Source organism: Empidonax traillii, unplaced genomic scaffold (genome assembly GCF_003031625.1).
Source record: "Empidonax traillii isolate 1590-97213 ecotype Southwest subspecies unplaced genomic scaffold, ASM303162v1 scaffold501:size454599, whole genome shotgun sequence".
Classification (NCBI taxonomy): Eukaryota; Metazoa; Chordata; class Aves; order Passeriformes; family Tyrannidae; genus Empidonax; species Empidonax traillii.
This window is the reverse complement of record NW_020955694.1, coordinates 373,344-375,451: the sequence shown is the minus strand read 5'-3', so window position 1 is coordinate 375,451 and position 2,108 is coordinate 373,344. Positions and strand designations below refer to the sequence as shown.

Here is a 2,108-nt window from a genome sequence, read left to right as displayed (position 1 = left end):
TACACCAAGATGCTCATGGTATATTAGTGGAAAATGCAGTAAGGCAGCCAGAAAACATAAAGGCATATTGATATTAATAAGATTTCTCTACATGCTTGTCTGATCCTACAAACATAGGCACAGACCACAATCAAAGTAACCTAAGTCTACATAACAGCTATAATTTATCTTTCCTTTGAAAGAAAGGAAACTTGCTTAATGGGTAATGGTGCACGTTTCAAATTCTTCATATTTTAATGTAAATGCAAAAGCATCAACATCTGGTTTAAGGTCACTAGAGACCGGGAAAGGACACACTGGAAATAAAAGTATGTATTCTTCATATACTCATGTATTGTCTTTTACTTCCCAAGATTTATTGCTGATCACAGGAATCCAAACAGAAATCTGGCCCAACATCTTGTCCAACATCTTGTCCTACCTCGTATGGCCATTTTTGTCCAGCACCACTAACGAACTAACCCAGCACCCCTCCCCTTCTCCTGAAGGCCTCAAGCATTTCTTGGAAGATGTGATCTTCAGGAAATAAAGCAAACCCAAAGCAGCAACTGAGAATTCAAAAGCCCAAGTATCTGAATTTTAACTGCATGTTCTCTAGTACTCAATGACTTAGCCTGTAAAAATTAAAAGCCTAATAAACGAGATCATTCAGGATTTAATTTTAAATGGGGGAGGAGGGGGGTGTTGAAACGTCTTCTCCGTTTTTCCCCCAATTCAGTTTTGTTCACAGATCTCTAATAAATTACTCGGCACCCTTATTTCCCTAATAGGTAAGAAAACCTAAGGCCTCTGGCAGCTTCTGGCTGACGCCATCGCTAATTCCACACCCTCTTTTTTTGACAGGATTGACGGCGGACTGAGCCGCCGCTGCCTTCCCACGAACTTACACAACGCCGGCGGTGTGTGACCGGGTCCTGCACTGCCCGCAGCCCCCGGCCCGGCACCACAGCCCCCTCCTGCTCCCGCCGGGCACCTCCACCGAGCACCCTCCCCCGCTCTTCCTGCCCCTTCCAGCCGTCCCTCCCCGCCCCGGGCCGCCCGCGCTGCCCCGCGCTCACCTTTCGGGAACAGCAGCTTCACCTCCCCGTTCTCCTCCCGGCTCAGGCCCCCGCCGCCATCTCCCGCCGCTGCTGCCGCCACCACGGGAAGCGCCCCGTGCTTCCTCCTCTCCTTGTCCCGCTTTTCCTTGGTCCTCTTGGGCTTGGCGCTGCCGCCGCTCCCGCCGCCCCCCGGCTCTGCCGCCAGCGCCAGGCGGTGCCGGTGGTGGCGGTGCTGGTGCTGCGGGTGGGACGAGGAGGGGGAGGCGGACGGCGGCAGCAGCACCGCGGGCGGCAGCAGCTTCCGGGGCAGCGGGGCAGGGAAGGCGAAGCCCCCCGCGCCCGCCGAGGGGCCCGAGGGCAGCGCGGCGAAGCCCCAGGGAGCGGGGCCGCCGAAGCTCGGCACGACCGCGGGCAGCGGCTGCTTGGCGCTCCCGCCGCCACCGCCGCCCCCTTCGCCGTTGACGCGCTTCGCGCCCTTCAGGCTCCGCTCCTCGGCTCCCTTCACCTTCTTGGCGGCTGGCTGGGACCCGCGGGAAGCCTTCGTGTCCGGGGCCGCCTTGGCGCCGAGCAGCTCCTGCTCGGGGAGCGCCGCGCCACGACCCGGACTGGGCGGCTCCGCCATCTTGGGCTCCAGCGTCTATTTACTCTCGGCTCGCCCCAACCGACAGCGCCAGGGGGGCGGGGCGGCGGCCCAGCCTCGACCAATGGGCAGGGAAGGCGTCAGAGTGACAGCGGAAGAGACCAATCACAGGGTGGAGAGGGAGGGCGGGTCCTGAGGGGATTGGGGGTGGCGGGCTCGGCTGAGTGCGCAGGGAGTGCGGGGGGGCTGAGGGGGCGGGAGGGGAGCGGGGTGAGGGGATGGGGGGACGGACGGGACGGCAGCGGGGGGAGGCGGCCCTCCTGAGAAAGCCGTTTGTTTGGGAATAAGGAGGGTTTGAATTACTGCCTATCCCGGGCGCTTCATTAATGCCTCAGGTTCTGGGCTTCCACTGCTGTGGGGACCGCTGACCGGGATGCCCCCTGGGCTGCTCCTGAGAAAGGCATTTGTTTGGGATGTACGAAAGGTTT

At 59.2% G+C, this 2,108-nt stretch overlaps 1 protein-coding gene across 2 annotated transcripts in view; it reads right to left on the bottom strand.

Annotated features, from left to right (window-relative positions):
* The window catches only part of RSBN1L (round spermatid basic protein 1 like), a 48,778-nt gene extending 47,093 nt beyond the window's left edge, over nucleotides 1–1,685 (bottom strand). For both annotated transcript variants that reach the window (XM_027896500.1, XM_027896501.1), the window contains exon 1: nucleotides 1,059–1,685. In XM_027896500.1, coding sequence (XP_027752301.1) covers nucleotides 1,059–1,662 — 604 coding nt within the window. In that variant the 5' untranslated portion in view covers nucleotides 1,663–1,685. The remainder of the gene's footprint in view (nucleotides 1–1,058) is intronic.
* Nucleotides 1,686–2,108: the final 423 nt, after the last annotated feature.